Here is a 19,472-nt window from a genome sequence, read left to right on the forward strand (position 1 = left end):
TATATTGATTTTCTTCAACTTATAATAATAAATATATATAATTGAAATGTTATAATAAATCAAAATAACTGAAGAATTTGATTCATAACTTATTATAATTTCGTTTTAGTTTAACTAAATTAACTATAGTCATTAAAAATAAGATAAAATTGTTAAATATATCATATTGTCAATGAATTGTAAGCTTACTTAAAAAATATGATATTGATATTAATTCGTGTATTCCAAAATCTTGATTAAGAATATAAAATTATTAATTTAAAATAATATTTGAAAATCAATTGTGAGGTCAATTGAGTATTAGCTTAATTGATATGAGCATTGTTGCTAATGTCAATGCAAGAGGACGTAGGTTCGAGTATATTGAAGCGCATTATCCTTTTATTTATGAGTTAGGAGGGATTATAAATAGCTATAGACATTGTATCATAAAGAACATATATGACCAAAACATATAATAAGACTATTAAAAAAATTAAATATGAGAGCTTATACCATAATCTCACATTACCCTAAAAATTTAAAATTCACTGAATCAAATAGACCCAAAAGGTCATATTTGGCTTGAGCCTTGAAGACTACTCTCTTAAAAGAACCCTTGAAAATAGGAGTAGCTTGATGACTACTCGTCCTCGAGGAAGCCCTTTTTCAAGAGACAGTGAGCAGAAGGTATAATAAATGGACCATGTGCATAGTTGGACTACCAACAAAGAGTTTTAATTCAAGCACTTTCTTTGGTGGTGAACTAACTCATCTTCATTGCATCAATGGGATGGGATGGCACAGCTTTGATTGCAAGCGTCCTTTTCTTTATTTACAAATCACTTAATTATTTACCATCTTTCAATTGCATATTTGTTTCAAGATCCTATAATAATAATAGTCTTAATCTCATTTTTCAATTTTAGTAATTTATTTAAATTTTCTTAAATATCAATAAAAACTTAGGTTGTAGGGATACTCCATTCCATAAATAAATCTATATATGTCTTATTTCATTTTAAATATGTAAATATAAATATAACAAAAATAATAAATATATCAAAATCTAATTATATCGTGTTAATCATATTTAAAAATTTTATATTTTTGTTGATTGAGTCTTGCTTGATTGACATGAACATTATTACTAATATAAAAGAATGTGGGTTTGAGTGTATTAAAATGCATTATCTTTCTATTTATAGGTCGGGAAAAGATTATAGGCAATTTAAACCAATTGAATTGAATTTTTAATAAATTTTATTTTATTTTTATAATTTTTAATAATTTATTTAAATAAACCAATAATACGATGGATTTGATAACCAATTCTAATATGACAACTTTGCTTAGAATCTTACCCTTCCCAGGATTGGTATGTAGTTAGGTGCTTTCCACCCCTTTGTTATTTTTCTTTTCACTTTCAATATATAATTCTTTTTCCCTTCACGTGAAAGCAACAGTTATGCTACAACTCACCTACCTAACTACAGCACCTCTTTCATTAACTTATCTTTTTCGCTTTTTATTTCCTTCATTGGACAATCAATATATAGATTGTAATTAGAAATGTGCCATGTGTAAGGACCCTTTAGATGCACGTTTACCTCTAGCATTTAATTTTCTTTTTGTTTCACATTATAATATTATTATAATATTTAATTTTATTGTTATTATTATTTTTACATTAATCGTATGTAAACCACCTATCCAAATAAGCCCTAAGTCTTTTAAGTTGGTGGTTCAAGTTTTTATGTACTTATGTTACTTACATAATATATATTACGATTTACAGTAATACTTCTTGAGTTTTGCAAATTGTACCATTGTATTACCACCAAAGGAGGTGCCTTCCTTCATAAACTGTAGACGGCTCTCGACAGAAATTAAGGACAAAAAAACTCAAACACGAGAACAATATCTCTTATTGTTGGAGATCTAGTTGATTGTTCAAAAGCCTATACTTAAAAGATTTATCCTAAACATTAAAAAAATTATTATTTGTTTGTAAATAAATACACAATAAAACTATTATTCAAATTAAAAAATCCATATGATTAAAAGCAGGGCGAAGTCAGTAAATTTTGTTAGATAAGATCATAATTAAATTATATATTTTTACAATAGTAAAAATATAATTTTATCATTTTAATTTTTTTTGTGAAAATTTATTTTAATTTTTTAATAGTCTATATCTTTATAATTTTTAAAAGATTAAATTAAATTTTTATATTTTTAAAGGGACTAAAATATAAATTTTTATCACTATTAATTAAAAATTTTATAAATTATAAATAATTCTAAATGAAAAAAAAGCGAAAACCCTCCGGCTCCTTGTTATAACCTAATTTTAAAAAATAAAAAGTGAAAATTTATACGTGTGTGTAATCGTACACTACCCTACTATTTTCAATCTGAAAAAGGAAAAAATCTACCCACTACATTACCGTTGAAAATGCATCAATCAAAACACTTTTCTAAAAGAAAACAAAAATGCCGCGTATAAATAATGAGTGAATATGAAATTATTGTTATGTATTTAATAATTAACAATTAATAATGTTAAATCAATAATTTAATTTTTTTATTATAATTTTATACATATTACATGTATAATATTTTATCATTCATATGATTGATTTCTTATTTTATGTGTGTTTCTTGATATAAAAAGATAAAAACATTTTATAATAATTTATATTATTATTTTAATCAAATGAAATCACGAATCAATATGATATTAGTTCAATTGTAATAAATATTAATATTAAATTATTTTTTTCATTTTTTATAGATATTTTAGGATCTAGTAATTAGTAAATTATGTGATAATAGGGGACGAGTATATTTAATATTAAAAGATATGTTTAAAAAATAATTAAAATAAGAAATGGGCCAAATCAGCCGCGGGCATGTTATCGAAAAAGGAGTTTGAACTTCTCAAGTTTGAAAAGCTTTCCGTAATCTTTGGTCAGGCTCCTCCATTTCACACTTTTCCTCTCTTACGTGTTATCTTGTCGGCAACGGGCAACCTTAAAAGAATTTGACTTATTATTTCTTTTTGTATAAAAAAATAGCATTAAACGTTTATATAAAAAATTAATAAATTCGTGTAAAAATATCATTATCAAACAGTAAAATCCCTTGTATTAGAGAGGAGAGTTCTTCAAACAACATTAAAATTGAAGAGCCTCTATTCATGCATTTGATCATTCGATCAGTAATCGCATTCTAAGCTATTGGTTTATAACAAATTCTAATATTCTAATCTCGTTTAAATAAGTTATTGATTAATCATAATTCAACTAGACTACTATTAACAGTACCACATTTTAGTAGAAACTTCACTAGAAATGCATTATCACATTCTAGTTGCAAGTCCTTTTGCTTTAAATCTAGTTATTATTTTAATTTTTTTTAGATTCTTTATTATTAAATTTAAATTATTTACAAAATTATTTTAAATAATTATAAATATGTTAAATTGTGCTTCACTTGTTCTATCCTTTAGCCTTTTGAAATTTAGGGATGATTTGGACAAATAATGTTATTGATTTCAATGAGATTAAAAGTAACGGTATGTGTTTAGATGATGACAATAAGGGTGAGATAAATTATTATAAGAATACAAAATAATTATAGAGGTAATTAAATTAATTTTTTATATAATTAAAGTTATAACTTTTTGAAAAGTTAATAGTAATTAAAATATATATTGAAATTTAAAACATTATTTAATATATTTATTTTATTATCGTATTAAAATAATTAAAAAGTTAAAAACCTCTAAATCAAGATGTTTAAAAAGAAAATAACTTAAAATCGGAAATGAAAATATAAAATTGTAATCGTATTAATATTAATTTATATAATGTTGCTAAATTCAATAAAAGAAAAAATAATAATTTCCTTCCCTTTTACATAATTTTTCTAAACTAAGAAAGAAAAGAGTTAAAAAAAAAACTAAAATCAACCTAAAGAAAAGTGGACCATTTCAAAAATTTTCATCTTCTCTAATTTATTGGAAATTGTTTCAATCAATTTTTAAATAAGTACATAAATTTTGATAACTAATGGTATGAGGCGAAGTTAAGAAATTTTTTTAGAGAAATTGAAATTAAATTATAATTTTTACGATGGTAAAAATATAATTTCACAATTTTAAAAGTTTATATTTTTATAGTTTTTAAATATTTAAATTAAATTTTTATCATTTTTAAGAGAGACCGAGACCACTATCAGTCTCCCTAGCTATGCCTCTGATAATGGTATTATTATCTATTAAATAAACTACATAAGTAGTCACCTAATTATTAAAATTTTTTATTTTAGACACATAAAATAAAATATTTAAATTTAAATATCTACATTAAATAATTTGATATTTTATTATAATTTCCTTTTAGAAAATTTCAAAAAAAAAGATAATTTATTATTCTATTATTATTATTATAATACCGTTATTAGAGGACAATAATCGTTTATAATAATCTCTCTCAACCTTTTTCAGGTTGCCAACTTATTTTTCATATTTCTGAAAAAATTTCCCGTACTGTTGTAAACACGCGTAATTTAATTTTTGCCATTGTTTCCTCTGTTTTCTTCACTGTTCTTCAACTCCTCCATTTGGTTTTTCAATATTTCCTACAAAACCCATCTTTCATATTCAATCAAGCTTCAATCTTTTTCTCTTTGATACCCCCCAAAACGTAGCCAATTCTCTGTTTTTCTTCCTGTTTTTTTTTCAAAAATAATTTAGTGAAACATACACAAATATTCTCTCTTTTTTGAAGTTTTTTCTTTAAAAAAAAACAGTTTCAAGGATTGTTTTTGTGTTGTTTCTCTCCCATGATCACAAGAATGGCTTGATTTTCGGTTGATCCTGCAAATAACCGCATTTCGTTCTCTTTTTTAACAGAGATTCATTAATCAATAAATAACCATCAGTTTTATAAATAAATAAAAAAAAACCTCAGAACGAAGCCTTGCTTTTCTTTGTTTTGCAAACCCCTTTAGCCTTACCTCAAGCTTCATCTTCTTTTTATTTCTTTGAAATTTTTTCATTAAAAATCTGAACAAAAGCATGGGCAATTCCGGGTTTCTAGCAACATTATTATTACCGACATTCCTTTGTGTTAATCTCTTTGGTGGATTTGTTGATGGTCTTGGTGTGAATTGGGGCACAATGGCAACCCATAAATTGCCTCCAGAAACAGTGGTTCAGATGTTGAAAGACAATGGTATTACAAAAGTGAAGCTTTTCGATGCAGATTCAAAGACTATGGATGCTCTTTCAGGGAGTGATCTTGAAGTAATGGTTGCCATTCCAAACGATCAGCTTCTTGCTATGAACAGCTATGATCGTGCTAAACAATGGGTTAAGAAGAATATCACCACATATAACTTCAAAGGAGGTGTTAACATTAAGTAAGCTCATTTTCTTTTTCATTTTTTTTCTCTGATGTTGGGTTTTTGAGGTTTTGATTGATTGGTGTTAAGACCATTTTTTAAGATTTGTTTAAGTTGATGAGAAAATCTTCTTGTTGTCTTCTTTTGAGGATTTTGATCCATTTAATAAATGCTTAATCTGGAATTTTTATAACTAGCATTAAGGAAACTTGTTCTAATTCTTCATCTAGATGATCTTACTCGGGTTTGGATACGAATTCTTTTATATATTTGGAGTGTGTTAAAGGTTATATTTGCATAAATGTGATTAACACTTGGAATAGGAAGAAGAAAGTGTCTTCACTTATGTACTTACATTATTCGGATTCGAGTGCCAGTGTTGCATACAAGTATTTTTAAGTTTTTTCATATATTTGAAGTATTCTTCGAAAATGAAGCTAATGGATCTATCAATTTGTTGAACCTTTTCACTATCTTTTCGCAGGTATGTTGCCGTTGGAAATGAACCATTTCTCAAGTCCTACAATGGCTCATTTATAAACACTACAGTGCCTGCTCTTCAAAACATTCAAAATGCACTGAATGATGCTGGTGTTGGGGACACCATAAAGGCTACTGTGCCCTTAAATGCTGATGTCTACAACTCGCCTGAAAGCAACCCTGTTCCGTCTGCTGGCCAGTTCCGGACTGATATCAGTGGACCTATGACGCAAATGGTCGAGTTCCTTGCCAAGAATGGTGCACCTTTCACTGTAAACATCTATCCTTTCCTCAGTCTTTATGGAAATGATGACTTCCCTTTCAATTACGCTTTCTTCGATGGTGGAAACCCAATCACGGATAATGGGATTAAGTACACTAACGTTTTTGATGCCAACTTTGATACATTGGTTTCGGCTTTGAAAGCAGTAGGCCATGGGGATATGCCCATTATTGTTGGGGAAGTTGGTTGGCCTACTGATGGTGACAAGAATGGCAATATGGCTAATGCTCAGAGATTTTACAATGGACTCTTGCCTAGACTTGCAGCCAACACCGGTACCCCTCTCCGTCCAGGATACATTGAAGTTTACTTGTTCGGACTTATCGATGAGGATGCCAAGAGTGTTGCTCCGGGAAATTTTGAGCGTCATTGGGGGATCTTTCGGTACGACGGGCAGCCTAAATTCCCATTAGATCTTTCAGGCCAGAATCAGAACAAGTTCCTCATTGGTGCAAAGGATGTCAAATATCTTCAACAGCAATGGTGCATGTTCAATCCGAATGCCAAGGACATTGGCAAACTTACGGACAACATAAACTATGCTTGCACTTTCTCCGACTGCACGGCTCTCGGTTACGGGTCTTCGTGTAACAACCTGGATGCCAACGGGAACGCATCTTACGCATTTAACATGTATTACCAGGTGCAAAATCAGAAAGACATGGCGTGTAATTTTCAAGGATTGGGTATAATTACAACACAGAACATTTCACAAGGGGCTTGCAATTTTATCATTCAGATTGCTTCTTCATCATCTTCTTTTACTTCAGTAAGTCCCTTAATGGTAGGATTAGCCATTTTTTTAGTATTAACTTCATATTTACTAATTTAACTTTGATTATTTAGATATATAAGATATGTGCTATTCTTTTGCACCTTAGATTCTTCTGTTTTGTATGTTAAAAGATGATTGAGTTATTTATTTTACCTATATGAAGTCATATATTACTAGAATACTATCTTGATAATTTCTATTACTTGGACCTGGATATACATTTAGCATATAGATGATAAGGTACCCAAAGTTTCCCAAGACATGATATAACAGTTAAAAAGTGCAATTAAGACTAAGATGAAGGGTCAAAATTTTTATCATTGAAACCAAAATGTACTACATAGAGATGTTCATGGGTTGGGTCGGATTTATATAAAGTATTTAGATCAATTTTTAAGCTTGGGCCTGATCTAAAAAATGAGTTTACTTTTTTGCTTAAGCTCGTCCTTATTTAAGAAAGGTAAACTCAAGCCTGACCATATTTGATTTTTTCTAGATTAGTTTTTATTTAAAAAATATAATACATTAAATGGACTAAGAAAAATATTAAAATAAAAGTTTTCTAAGGCATTAAAAATATATTAAAAAGTATTTATATTAAAAAACACTACTATAAATATAATAATTTTTTATTATATTAAAAAATACAAATAAATATAATAAATATTTTATTTTATTAAATATAATTTTTAAAATTTTATATTTTGGATTGGGTTATTTAGTTGGATAAGTTCTTTTTGGGGTTTTGGATAATGAATTTAATTATTATTGAGTTAATGATTTAATATAAATATAAACATATAATTATTATTTAATATATATAATTAATATAATATTTTTTATAACATAATGTAATTGAGCTGGACTAAAAAATTTTGCTTATGGCCTGACTTATATAAAAAACGGATTTTAAATTTTACTCAAGTTCTTTTTTGGGCTTCGTATTTATCTAAATTTTTCTATTTTACGAATGAGCTTTTAGAACTAGACGAATAATCTTCCAATGAGCAGTTCTACTCCTACTTACTGCTTACATGAAGGATTTACCTATCCAACCACCATACACCATGAACGATATCAGATTCAAATCAAAGTATCATCCGAAGACATATCTGCCAACAAATTAAAATATGAGTCGAATTGAAACCGGAAAAAATAAACAAATAACACTAGTGAATCACTTGAGAGAGAGGGGACAGGTGTAGCTTCCTACCATTGTTGGTTCTGTAAGGGTCGAATATACATTCTCAAAGGCTGTGTTCATCTCTCACCTGACTCACTCCAACAAAGAGGAACGGGTGAACAGAAGCTGAACGCAATCACCCTCCCTGGCTCCGGCGATCACAATCTTGGGTTGTTTCATACGATAGATGAGGTCTGGAAAGAGTTGAGGTTCATACTGCATTTAAACAACATCAAAGATTAGTCACAATCCTGAAACCAAACAAGCAAAATAGGCTCATTCACCAACTCTATGAATGCATAGGACCAAACATCTGTTTATGTTTCTCGGCTGTTTACTAGCCAAATGAAAATTTATGACGGACACGGACATGCAATATAGATACGACAAGATATAGAGACGGTGATACGGTAATTTTTAAAAAATGAAGACATAGATATAATAATAATAAAATATTTTTAACTTTTTTATATATATCTTTAATGTTAAAATACTTAATGTAAATAAAAATATTAATATTTTTCATTAATATATAATCAATTCTTTTCCAGCCAAATACTTTTTTATGTTAAAAGGTATTTATTTTATTTTATTGGGTAAAAATATAAAATTTTATATCTAGCCCAGCATTTTATTAGTTTACAAATAGCCCAAGACGGGACCTTAGGCTACATACAATAATAAACAAAAATTAAATCCAGCCCAGTATTAATTACAAATAGCCCAAGACAGGACCTTGAACTGCTTTAAATTTATCTAAGAAAAAAAAAACCTTTCGTTTCCTTTCACGAAAAAAAAAACCTTTTAGGGGAAAAAAAAATCTAAAACTCTACTCTCCTTTCACTCTCAACTATGGTTTTTCAATTTGGGGCTTCTATCCATGTAACCGTGTCTGATTTTAGATACTCGTGTTGGGACCGTATCCGACCCCTTTTTCTTTTACATTTTCCTGTGTGTCTCATACGTATTCGACGAATGTCCGTGTCAGACACACATACGATTCCAATAAAAGAAAGGATGAGCTTAGTCCGTACTTCCTAAATGAAAACTCAATCTCAAGTTCATTACATATGATGTTTCAATATAATTGGACTGAGAACTTAGACCTCAATCCCTTCAACTTAGCATCCTTCAAGGGTCAAAAAGGTGAAACTCAAGCAGTTCACAAAGAAAAGGCTAATTATCTCCTTGCTCTCTTCCATTGTTTTCAGTCCTCTTAGTCCTTTAATTTTTTTCCTTATGACTTTTCTTACGAATTTCAATTGGATTAGACTTGATTATGGATAGGGTTCGGCCCGAGATGATGCAAAATTTTATGCCTATTCTATAGATTAGGGCCTAACCCAAAAATGGATTTAAAATTCTGCTCAAACCCAACACAAATTAAAAATACTAAACCTAAGTCCAACTCGGCCCATCCGTATTAAATTTTTTATATTATTTTTATATAAAAATAAATTTAAAAATATAATACATCAAATACACTAAAAATATTAAAATAAATATTTCTCAACAAATTAAAAATATATTAAACAATCTTTATACTTAAATAACACTAAGATACTAACTTGACAAGCAAACGCCTCTAAAATAGTAACAAAATTAGTAATAAAATAAGAGTTATATAATATCCAAATAATAACAATAAAATAATAACAATTAATAGCAAAAAAGTAGTAAAACAACAGCGAAATAATTGCTTCGGGCCTGGACCGAATCAAAAAATCTTACCTAAGGCCTGACCCATTTAGAAAATGAGTCTTATTTTTTATTCAAATTTATTTTTTAAATTTATATTTTTACTCAAATTCTCTCACTTTTGGGAAAAATTGTATCCTAGATGCATAATAATTTATATAATAAAAAGTAGGGTAATATGGACAGCTCTTCTAACCAGTTCAGTTTCTAACTGTAAATTATTGTCTTACTATAATTTTACATCGACCCGGTAATACAATATAACTGCAATTTTTCTTTGACGCAGTATGGTGAGGGCTTTTTTGAGAGATTGAATTTTGTGCAAGTTTTGCTGGTGAGCTGTCCATTGAATTGATTAGATGCTTTTGATATTAGTAGATGTGTTTATGAGTTGAATCAGGTTGAATTTAAGTTGCGCTTAAGAATGATATTAACCTATTTTATATTTATTCAAGTTTGGCTCGACCCGAAATATGAACTTAAAATTTTGTCCAAATCTGTTCATATTTAAAAAAAGCAACTCAAACTCATTTTAAGCCTGCTCATATTATTTTTACTTTTTTTTAAATTATTTATTTTATTTTAATATTTAATAATTTTATACAATTTTTTATTTATTGAAATTTTTATATAGTCATATTATCATTATTTTAATATTTACAATAGAGTAGTATTATATATTTATTATTGGTTTATTTTTTAGTATGTTTTAAATTACATAATATATAAAAATAACATAAAATAAAGTATTATAAATTTAAAAATGAGTCGAGTCGAGCGAGACTAAAGCCTTGATGGTTCAAACTTAAGTTCCACTTATATTTTATATGGGCCTAATTTTTTTACTCAAAACCAATTTTTCAAGCCTAATATTTTTATCCAAACCCCTCATATTTCAGGTGAACGTTTGGATTTAGACAAATAACTCAACCCATAAACAAGTCTAAATAGTAGTTGTAGAGCCCAATTTTAGCCCGGGCCAAAAACAAAACCAAATAAAAAACAAAGTCCAAAATAACTGAATTAGTCCAAAATTACAGCCCAAATTAAATACCCAAACTAAAGACCTAGGCCCAAAATCCTAGCCCACCTAGCACTAACCCACAACCAGTAAAAACAGAAAACCCTAGGTGCGCCGCACCTAGGTTGGTTGCCCACCCCTCCATCGAGCGCCGCACGCCCCATGCACGACCCCCAGCTCGCGTGTTGCACACCCCACGTCCGTGCATTCCTCCTCCACATCTTCACGATACCTGCGACTTGAGCAAGAAAATAGCAAGAGACTAGTTGTATTCAGCTATAAAGCCCTCAAATTTTGATTGTTTTGGGGACCTTTTTTTCTTTTTTTTTTCCAGAGAGATAGAATAAAGATATAAAGAAATCAACAAATATACAGAAATCAACAAGAAACAGTCAGAAGAATACATTTTAAAGGTGGTTTACCGCCCTTTTTTTCGATTTTTTTTCCTTACTTATTTTCATTTGAATCCACAATACAAATACAAAATATAAGAGAGAGAGGAAGGGTCTCACCGGAGTCGTCTTGAGTTCACATCGATGGAGTACTCCATTGGTCGCAATTGGATTTTGGGGCGGTTGAGGGCTTGGATATTAGCCTTTTGGCTGGAAAACAAGGGGAAAGTGCGTGAGTTAAGAGAAAAGAAGATGATTTTAGGGTTTTTTATTTTTTTTAAAAAACAAGTGACCAAATGAATTTTTGTAAAAAATTTTGGATTTATAGGGTTTAGGAAACGGCGCCATTTGGTGGGAGCAAGACCCGCGCGTTGACCCGGCCCGCAGGGAGGGTCCGTGCGTTTTGGTTCTGAATGGGGGATTTGTACAATTAGTCCACCTCTTTCGCGCTAGCGTTCAATTAGACCTTATTTATATGTTCTTTGTTTTTTTAATTTTCTCCTTGAATTTGCGCACCGTTTCAAATTGGTACGCATTTAAACAATTCGTTTTGAGATTTGATTTATTTATTTATTTTAGTCCTTCTTGATTTTCGCGCATTGAGTTTTAGTCCCTGATTTTATCCCAATAGTTGGTTTTATTCATTAATTACTCCTTTTAGTTTGCATTTATCTCAATTGAGCTTTTTCATATTAGTTTTTGTAGTTCTTCATTTCTTTTAATTTATTTATTATTCAGCTTTATAAACCTGTTATGATGTAAATTTTTTATTAATTTTACAACATTATTTTAGCATGCTATTTTTATGTTTTTTTTATTTGTTTTATTATATAGTTGTTATTTTAAAATTCTTTTATATCATGTTATTTTGAAGGTTTTGTATAATATTTAACAAAAATACCTTTATATATTATTATATATATAATTTGTGATAAAATTAACCTTATTTTATGTACATTATCAATTCCATGTTGTTATGTATATATACATTTTTTTCTCTTCTTTCATAATATTTATTTTAATACTCATTTATATTTTATTAGTTTTTTTTTATTTTTTTATATATATAAACTCTTTCAAGCACTCTCATGTGTTGTTCATTTGTAAATTATCATATATTTAATAGTTTTTAAATTGTTTATATTATACTGATTCTTAGTTTCCGTGTTGCTTCGTATATTATGTGTTGTCTTTTAGTTTTCGTATTATTTCATGTGTCATTGTTGTATATTGTTCATTAGTCTTTGATATTTTTTAAAATTTGTTATTCATCTATGTTTAGGAGCTCGTTATATTTTATTCTAATTTGTTTATATTTTTAGTTTTCATTATTTGATTATTAATGCTAGTTTTCTTAAAATAGGAGGTGAGTTCATTGCTATTTTGTGTATGATTTTACTATTTTCATTCATTAGTAGAGTTTGTTATCTGTGTATATTGCTCCATGTTCGCAATTTCGCCTTTCATTCACGAGTGTTGCATTGTAATTTTCAATTTATTGATCTAAAGTTAATTATTCCATTTTATTCCAAGTCAAACTAATACGTTTTGAGCCGGCTTTATAATTGTTTATTTGAAAATTTCTCAAAACAAAGACAATGTTTGATGTTTGAAAATTCGGGAAACCGTGCCCTAACGTGCTGGGTTTCAATTTTCCGTTTGTTCAAATAATCAAATATCCCTCTAAAATTTTGTCTGTGTTTTCTAAACTTCAAAACAAAGCAATGTTCTATATTTGGAAATCCGATAAATCGTGCCCTAACGTATTGGGTTTCGATTTTTTCTTGGATCAAATAATCGAATATCTTTTTGAAATTTTCAAATGTACGAGCTTTTGAAAATCAATAATTGATCGTGGTTTCGAGGGTTTAAAAGATCATGTCCTAACGTACTGGATGTGATATTGTATTCCTTCGAAACAAGAGAACTTTAACGCCCAATTAGAGTTATTCAAATGTTTTAAAAGAACTCGTATTTCAAAATCCTTTTTTAAATTTTAGGCTTAAGGACATTATTTAATCAATTAGGTACCAATTTTGGACGTAACGAGGGTGCTAATCTTTCCTCGTACGTAACCGACTCCCAAATTCGTTTTCTTGAACTTCGTAGACCAAAATTGATATTTTAATAAAATAAAATGTTTTATTAGGTGATCCGATCACACCTAAACAAAAAGGATTGATGGCGACTCCATAGGTTCCGACCGTAGTAGTATACCTTCCGTTACCGTTATAAAGACCAGCAAAACATGTATGATATCGAATACTAGCCATCTTCATCCAAAGATTCTGATTGTTCACTGCCAAACCATTAACATATGACAAACTAGGAGTCATCACTTAGGTTGAGACCTACCCTTGTGCAACAAATATATTAGCCATCTTCTTCCAAATGACACCATACATGTATTCTGTATATCAGTCCGGAGATAATTAAATCCGTACTTGTATTTTGATATCAAATAGTTAACAGCCAAATAAGAATCCCTTTAAACTTGTAAAAGAGCTTCAAAACACCAACCAAAATTGCTATCACGTTCCCAAACTCCATTCAGTTGAATCCACTGCAACCAGAAGTTAGCTTGCCATTTACTCACTGCTAAAGTTTACAACAAACATTTGCATAGAACCAAATTTTGCATGGCTTAATCTTACAAACAAGTATATTCAGTTGTTGTTAGGAATAACCGGATTATTACCTCAGGAAGTAGGCGACCTTCTATTAGTTCTGGAATGTGTCTCCAAACCTGCCCTTCAAAGGTTACTACTCTGACATTTGCATTGAAAGTAATATACCACGTGAAAAATTGTATATTTTAAAGACAAAATCGTGATTTAGTTGCGAAAGCATGCATTCTTTGATATTATTTTCCATAAAATATTTTTTTTATCTTTATATATGATTTCATTAACAATATATTTATTGTTTATAAAATTAAAAACCTTGTGGTTTTTGGGCCAATTTTTAAACGGATTTCCATTTTGTTCTTTTATCATATCCTTCCACCAAACTCCCCATCTTCCATAATTTATTTTCTTTTTCCTACTTTCATCTTTTTCACTACAACTCCATTGCCACCCTGAAAAGTGGCTGTTGTCATTAATTTTCTTCACTACACAGCCGAAGTGTCCAGAAGACCAAGTCCAAATTACACATCTTACCTATGAAATTTCCTAGTACAGTATAATTCAATTATTAAAAGAGCAATTACCTTGTTGTAGACTTTGTTAACAAGCTCATCATATGTGCCCTTGTGAGGATCAAAATGGCAAGCTAGATGATAATCTAACACCCTAAAAACTACATAGAAAAGTCTAATGCAGCAACCATCATAGTGCTTTTCGCCCGGATGTTTACAACCGAGTCACTTAGGGAGGGTGAGGAGAGACAAAAAGACATCAAAAAGTTCCATCGAGCCGTTGACTGTTTTAAGTTTTGATTTATATGGACCCTACGTAGTTAAAATGGCTTTGGGAGGAAGGAGAGACCATAAAAATGGCAGCTCGGTTTGCAAATTCAGCAGAGCCCTGAGAATGAGAGGGAAGTCCATTTTCACACAGCTTAACCAAGCTCGAGCTTAAAAAATTATGCTCACTCGAACTCAATCAAATGCCAAACTCCAAGTTTAGAATGAACTCGAGTTTGTCTTTCTTCAACTAGTTTATCTCCACTCAGAAAATTTTAACTTGGTCAATATAATATCCAAAATTGCAATATGTTAACAATTATACATTATAGCATATACAAGGTACCCAAAGTTTCCTAAGACTAAGATAAAGGATCAAAATTTTAATCACTAAAACCAAAATGTCCTACATTACTGCTTAGATGAAGGCTATTACCATCCATTTAAGCAGCCTCCCCATTCTTTATATATTCACACTTACGAATCCAACTCCATGCACCATGGCTGATAACCAAATCAAATCAAAGTCCCATCCGAAGGTATATCTGCCAGCAAATTAAAAGATCAGTTGAAGCAAAACCGGAAAAAGAAAACAAATAACACTTGTCAATCACTTCAGAGATAGGGGACAAGATGTAGCTTCCTACCATTGTTGGTTCTTCCGAAATTCTGTAAGGACTGGATATATATTCTCAAAGGCTGTGTATGTTTCATCTCTAACCTGAGTCACTCCAACAAAGAGAAATTAGTAATTATGTCGGACATAGAATGTGGAATTGATGAACAGTCTGAAAGCAATCACCTTGGCTCCAGTGATCACAATCTTCCCTGACACGAAAATGAGAAGCACAATCTTCGGTTGTTTCATACGATAGATGAGCCCTGGAAAGAGTTCAGGTTCATACTGTATTTAAACAACATCAAAGATAAGTCACAGTCGTTAAACCAAACAAGCAAAATCTGGACATCAAATATGTAACAGTCGCAACTAATTTTCTCAACCTCATCCAAAACAGAATCAAATCCAAGAATACATAGCATATTATAAGACCAAACTTATTTTTATGTTTCAAGGCTGTCTACTAGCTAAATGAAAACTCAGTCTCAAGTTCATTACAAAAGATGTTTCAAATTTCAATATCAATGGACTGAGAACTTTGACCTCAATCCCTTGAGCTTAACACCCTTAAGGGCCAGCAAGTGAAACTCAAGGAGCTCACAAAGAAAAGGCTCATTTTGTACGTGCATACAAACATAGGGAAGAGCTCAGACAGCCAGGTAGTCATACTGGGAAAGGAAACATATCCAATATTCTGAAACAACAGCTAAACAAAAAATGAACAATGAACACCACTTACACTTGAAAAGGCACCATGGGAGTATGCAAGACCTTCAAGTCTGATGGGAAATTTGACATCACAGGACCCAACAATGTTCTGAATTTTGAAGTCCTGCTGATCACAACAAAAAGGTTAAAAATGAGTAGGGTAAACATCATCGAAGGAAGAGATATTAGTCTAAATACATGGAATTTTATGAGCATGGTTTGTAGAAGAGAAAAAGGAATTATTTAAGTACCTTAAACTTAGCAGGAAAACCAAGCTTTTGGATAATCCGGGCATACTAAAAACACAAAAATAATGTCAGCTATAGCCTTCATCTTTGCATCCAACTATCCTAATGATAGAATATATTTACACATATAATCACACAACAAATTCACATGAAACATAGTTCACAAACACATTTAAAGGAAAAAGCATCTCAAAGAAAAATATTTACCTTCCTTGCAGCCAGTTTAGATTGCTGTTCACTTTTAGCACCAGTGCAAACCTGAAAAAGCAAGAAAAATTGTTTTAGTAAATAACTAAATCAGTAATTAAACAAAAAGAACATGCTTGGGCTCAAGCAATTGATGTAAGCACCAGTTATTTACTTATGGATTTCAATACTTAAAACAACCAAATAAGTGCAATTTTAATTCCAATGGAAGTACCATCTTTCCAGAGGCAAAAATCAAAGCTGTAGTTTTTGGCTCCCTGATTCTCATAATGACAGCAGCAAAACGCTGTAGGGTTGTTTTATAAATAAAAAGGTTAGCATCCAAATATATTAGCAGCTGATAGAGAAGCTGCACAAACTAAAAAAACTAGAATTTAACCATCCCGTGCATACCTTAGGATTATATTCTGCATTTCGAGCTTGAAGTGCAATTTGCTTAAGATCCAACTTGCAATCTAAGTTCACAGTTGATACAATGTTCCTTGAAACACAGTAAGACTAATTCTAAGATTTCTAAATATCAACTGTGGTCAAACCCCAATCCATAAAGGAATCAGAGCACAATTTAATAGAAGAAATTGGGAAAAAAAAACTTTCCACTTTTTTGGTTAAAAGTTCGATACAGATCCACTCCCTGTTAGTTGCTGAATCATTAAAACCTTACAACCATAGAAAGGATATATGCTCGGATGCTGAACTTCAGTAAACCATTCAATCTGAATTGTTAATAAAGAGATTTTACTGAATGCAACAGTTTCCTACATCTGTTAAGATCAGTTAATGACGAGTAACCGAGCCCAAAACAAGTCAAGCCCCGTGCAATTTATGTGTTTGGCTGGTTTAACTAAGAACAAGACTCAAGTTTTATACATGATTAAACCAGATGAGCTTGATTTCATTTGCAGGCTAGTGGGCTAAGCCTGCACAATCGTATTTGATGTAATTTATTTATCATTCATATCAAAATTAATCCAAAGAAATCTACAAAACTTTTTTACTATATCAAGCGCATCAAATGAAACATAACACAATGTTACTCCAATTATATCGAATTAAAGCTTTCTACATTACTCCAATGATATTCTCAACAGAAGCATACTTTAAGCCATAGACAACACAAGCTGACATATCATGGCCACTAAATTCACCATTTCTCTTCCCAAAATACAACCAAGACCCATCTCAAAACTCCATCTCATCATTTCAAAGCAAAATTTGACACACACACACACACACACACACACAATGTATTTGCTCCAAAAAGATTTCATTTTCAATGATTTAATCTACAGGTCTGCAATACAAGATATCATCCACAAACTCTGGTCAGCCAAATAACATCCCATTCAAGTTAGAAATTCACCAAAACCTCGAACACCCATATCCCAAAAGCACTTCCCCCCCCCCCGCCCAACAATTTAATTGAAAACACATCTCCATTACACCTAAAAGATCATACCATCGCGAGACTCTGTTCAACCAAATCTTACGCATACATATAAATTTATTGCACAAAGAAAACGTATACATTTCAGAATACAAGGACGAGAGGCAAAAAGGAGACTTACTGAAGAGTGGGAACAATGCCAGATGGGTGCTTGGAAAGATCCACTGGTTGGCTCCCTTCCAAGCCACCTTGTTCTGCCATCGCTTTTTTGTTCCTCACCCAAAAAAAAAATCCTCCAAAAAGACTATGGGCTTCCTCTTACAAACACCGAGGGAAAAAAGCAGATCGAAATTCACACAAGTCTAATAAAACTGAACCCTAAAACAAAATTTGAAGTTTTCAAAGGGTAAACACGAAACTTAGAAGGAAATGAATGAAATCACAAAAAAACAAAAACAGATCACCGTTTGATACAAATTTGAACAAATTCATTATTTTTCATTAAAAAAATTATGAAATAACGAACAATAAAGCTACAAAATGGAGGGAATTTTGAGAGAAGAAAGAGAGAAATGTTTGAAAAGAGCTGTTTATATAGGTTTTTATTTGAATTCTTATATATAAGAGAGAAATTACTGAAAGGATCTGGTTCGAAAATGAGATTTGTGAGAGATCGGCTTATAACAGATAGAGATGCGGGTGTTTCGAGGAACATATGCACCCTAAGATCATTTTATTTATAAACGTTGACTCTTTTAACCGGTCAAGCTGTGGAAGTTACCTGTTTTTGCCGGTCATGTTGGGAGGAGGAGATGACTTGTCCTTCCCCTTCTTTAAAGCAAATGAGAATTTGTGATTAAAGTACTCTCAAATCCACTAATTGTTTCAATATCAACTTTGTAAATTGAATAAAAGCTGAATCAATTTTTAATATTTGATTTACATATTTAAATTATTTTATATTTATATTTACATAAAATATGAAATTTTCAATAACTTATATTATATATATTAGACAATCATATTAGACCTTTCACCAAAATAATTGATCATTGCAGAACTTTAGTAACGCACAATCTCTTCATGGCATCGTAAAAAAAACTCAGTCTTATAATCTTACTTAAACATCATACTCAATAGGCTTAATAATGCACAAAAAAAAACATATTGAGATAACCTCTAACAATAACTATCAATCTATCAAATCCAATAAACGTTTTTTTAAATTTTTTCTAAGTTAACTCTAACAGTGTCCTAAACTGATTTAAGGTCACACTCGCCACCTTATCATTGCACCTAAAGGAAAGGGAACACAATGACTGGGACCCATGCTCTACCTCAATCCCCCATAAATACCCTTCATCATTGGGGTAAAAGTACTTATACCCTCATTCTTCTCATTTGATTCTAAGGTAACATTAAAATCCTTAGCCAAGATCTAAGGTCTTAGAGACTGAACTAGTAAGGCAACCTAATAACTTGTCTAGCACTTTTCAATTCTAACTGTAGCGACGTAAAATTTTGCTTTCGATCGCTAATTGAGGCAATTATTTAAAAATTCAAAAACCTTTTTATTAAAAAAAGGGAGTCGCCACTGATCTTTCTTCTAGGTGTGATCGGACACCTAATAAATCATCTTTTTTAAGAAAATTTATTCTCGAACAAAAATGAAGA

The 19,472-nt window shown here is 30.5% G+C and overlaps 2 protein-coding genes and 1 long non-coding RNA gene across 4 annotated transcripts; 1 reads left to right on the forward strand and 2 right to left on the reverse strand.

Annotated features, from left to right (window-relative positions):
* The first annotated feature begins 4,465 nt into the window (after nt 1-4,465).
* Nucleotides 4,466-7,108, forward strand: LOC107893252 (glucan endo-1,3-beta-glucosidase 8). Its single transcript, XM_016818190.2, has 2 exons — nt 4,466-5,409; nt 5,876-7,108. The coding sequence occupies exons 1-2, from the start codon at nt 5,066-5,068 to the stop codon at nt 6,984-6,986; spliced, it is 1,455 nt and encodes a 484-aa protein (XP_016673679.1). The 5' UTR covers nt 4,466-5,065; the 3' UTR covers nt 6,987-7,108.
* Nucleotides 7,109-10,605: 3,497 nt separating this feature from the next.
* On the reverse strand, nt 10,606-11,764 carry LOC107893253 (uncharacterized). The gene is made up of 2 exons (XR_001682778.2): nt 11,344-11,764; nt 10,606-11,069 (listed from the first exon to the last, which is right to left on the reverse strand). It is a non-coding gene; the product is annotated as an uncharacterized lncRNA (long non-coding RNA).
* Nucleotides 11,765-14,909: 3,145 nt separating this feature from the next.
* Nucleotides 14,910-18,509, reverse strand: LOC107893254 (TATA-box-binding protein). Of its 2 annotated transcripts, none has more exons than XM_016818191.2 (9): nt 17,980-18,509; nt 16,805-16,892; nt 16,626-16,697; nt 16,412-16,462; nt 16,208-16,252; nt 15,988-16,083; nt 15,432-15,533; nt 15,277-15,350; nt 14,910-15,174 (listed from the first exon to the last, which is right to left on the reverse strand). In XM_016818191.2, coding segments are annotated over exons 1-9 (609 nt in total). In that variant the 5' UTR covers nt 18,060-18,509; the 3' UTR covers nt 14,910-15,173. The 2 variants fall into 2 exon arrangements, with proteins under 2 accessions (XP_016673680.1, XP_016673681.1); XM_016818192.2 differs by having other exon boundaries at nt 15,988-16,080; nt 17,980-18,508.
* Nucleotides 18,510-19,472: the final 963 nt, after the last annotated feature.

Source organism: Gossypium hirsutum, chromosome A13 (assembly GCF_007990345.1).
Source record: "Gossypium hirsutum isolate 1008001.06 chromosome A13, Gossypium_hirsutum_v2.1, whole genome shotgun sequence".
Classification (NCBI taxonomy): Eukaryota; Viridiplantae; Streptophyta; class Magnoliopsida; order Malvales; family Malvaceae; genus Gossypium; species Gossypium hirsutum.

What these genes read in the sequence shown, in the direction of transcription:
- LOC107893254 (XM_016818191.2), bottom strand. Translation starts at nt 18,059, where the DNA reads ATGGCAGAACAAGGTGGCTTGGAAGGGAGCCAACCAGTGGATCTTTCC. An exon ending in TTTTTGCCTCTGGAAAGATG is followed by an intron (nt 16,463 to 16,625) that starts GTACTTCCATTG and finishes TTGCTTTTTCAG; the next exon opens with GTTTGCACTGGTGCTAAAAG. An exon ending in GTTTTCCTGCTAAGTTTAAG is followed by an intron (nt 16,084 to 16,207) that starts GTACTTAAATAA and finishes TGTTGTGATCAG; the next exon opens with CAGGACTTCAAAATTCAGAA.
- LOC107893252 (XM_016818190.2), top strand. Translation starts at nt 5,066, where the DNA reads ATGGGCAATTCCGGGTTTCTAGCAACATTATTATTACCGACATTCCTT. An exon ending in AAAGGAGGTGTTAACATTAA is followed by an intron (nt 5,410 to 5,875) that starts GTAAGCTCATTT and finishes ATCTTTTCGCAG; the next exon opens with GTATGTTGCCGTTGGAAATG.